The 1,775-nt window shown below is 50.1% G+C and overlaps 1 protein-coding gene across 1 annotated transcript; it reads right to left on the bottom strand.

Annotated features, from left to right (window-relative positions):
- Positions 1-356: 356 nt before the first annotated feature.
- zgc:112001 (uncharacterized protein LOC550384 homolog) lies at positions 357-1,517 on the bottom strand. The gene has a single exon (XM_007896822.2). It carries the CDS (start codon positions 1,459-1,461, stop codon positions 547-549), a length of 915 nt encoding a protein of 304 aa, XP_007895013.1. The 5' UTR covers positions 1,462-1,517; the 3' UTR covers positions 357-546.
- Positions 1,518-1,775: the final 258 nt, after the last annotated feature.

Below are 1,775 nucleotides of genomic sequence, written 5' to 3'. Positions count from 1 at the left end.
TTGAATAGCTGGAATGTTTATGTATATTCATTGCAGAGTATATAGTTTAGAATCCAATAGCTCGTGTACTATATAGACACGTTGTGTTAAGCAGAGCATAACATTTGATTGCATTTTGTCTATCCCCTGCCCTTTCACCCTTTAAGCAAACCAAAACATGACGAGGTTTACAATGCTATGAAAACTATTTCGTTCGTGTGTTCACCTGCCTTACATGTTGCAACCCCCTAGACGGTGTCAATCTACGTTAACCTTAACATTGAGCCGCAACACTGCAAGTTGTTTCTCCCACAAAATACGAAGTCAATTCACTTTACAGTATATTCTGCGAAGCGCTTTGAGGCGTCTTGAAGACGTGATAAGGCGCTGTATCAAATGCAAGGATTATTATTATTACGTATCAAAAATAGGTCTACACACATGCACTGATCGTTAGAGGAATATTTAGCGTTTTATGCCAACCGTGCTCCAGGACGTCATGTAACAATTCATCGCTTTTTTTGGGGGGGGGTGGAAAAAAGAAATAAAATAAAATCCCTTTACTTTTCAGGGATTTTGGTGCTTCCTGCCTCCTTTTTGGCTCGTTTTGGCACGAGAGAAAGAAAACCTTACTGGCTTTGCAAAAGGCAGTGGCTTCAAGGAGTGAGGTATTGGCAGTTCTTTGATGCTCCCGGGGAATCTGGATGGAGGGAGGCATTTGAAGATGCACTGCATAGCCAACATGGATAGGGTGGCAGGCACTCTCCCGCTAAGGTAGTTGTATTGCTCCTCTCCGAGGAGCTCCTTCCACTCCGTCGCATTCTCCTCCAGGGCTCTCTTCATCTTAAACTGCAGCGTGGACATGAAGAGCAACAGGTGATTGGCGCACAACTTTTTGGGCTCGGAGTTGGTCTTGGACACCCAGATCTGCTGCAGGATGATGTCCAGCGGTGTTAACCCTTGGCTGTCCGCGATCCTGGCCGAAGCCCCGCTGCCCAGCAGCATCAGCACGGTCTCGGCTCTGGTCAGCTCGCAGGCCAGGTGCAGGGGCGTCTTGCCGTCCTCCACGTGGAAGCAGCCCTTCCTGTCGATGTAGGACTTCAAGCCGGGCAGCCGGTTGACGATCTTTAGGATGAGTCCCAGGATGTCCTCCCGATCGTACCTGACCGCCATGGTCAGGTGAGGGGCCGAGGACGGACAACAGCAGAAGCGGTCGCCAGGCACCTCCAGCGCCTCGAGGGGGTAGCGAGAGAGCAGGTATTGGGCGTAAGGCAGGTGGTCATGGACCACTGCGTACAGCAGGGCTTCCGAGGGCGAGTAAGCTCGGAGGCTGGCATTCTCCTCCCAGTAGAAGCACTCCATAGTCCTCATGTCCTCCAGCATCCACACCGGCGTGCGGTCCCTCACTGCCTGGTAGAACATGTAGGACAGGAACTTGCATTGCCTTTGATGGTCCCGGTTGGAAACAGGGTGGCTACACATAGTCCACACAAAACCACGGTCAGGTTGGCCACTCACTCACCCACTCACTCCTTCCCTCCCTCCCTCCTTCCTTGTGGCTGTGTTGTGTTGTTTTAGAGGATGCTGTGGTTTCTGTGCTCTCCAGATTTATCCTTTGCTTTTCTTGTCCTCCTCCTGTGTGTGTGTGTGTGTTTTTTTTTGCTTGATGTCGATTGCTATTTAAATAAACACAATCCCGAAGGTCAAACCTACCCCATGCATCTGCATTGGCATGTTCACTGCTCTGTGTCTGTGTCACACACTCTGTATGTGTGCCTGTATCTCTGTGTCACACA

Source organism: Callorhinchus milii, unplaced genomic scaffold (genome assembly GCF_018977255.1).
Source record: "Callorhinchus milii isolate IMCB2004 unplaced genomic scaffold, IMCB_Cmil_1.0 Scaffold3, whole genome shotgun sequence".
Taxonomy (NCBI): Eukaryota; Metazoa; Chordata; class Chondrichthyes; order Chimaeriformes; family Callorhinchidae; genus Callorhinchus; species Callorhinchus milii.
The sequence above is the reverse complement of the archived record's forward strand: the minus strand, read 5'-3'. Positions and strand labels throughout refer to the sequence as shown.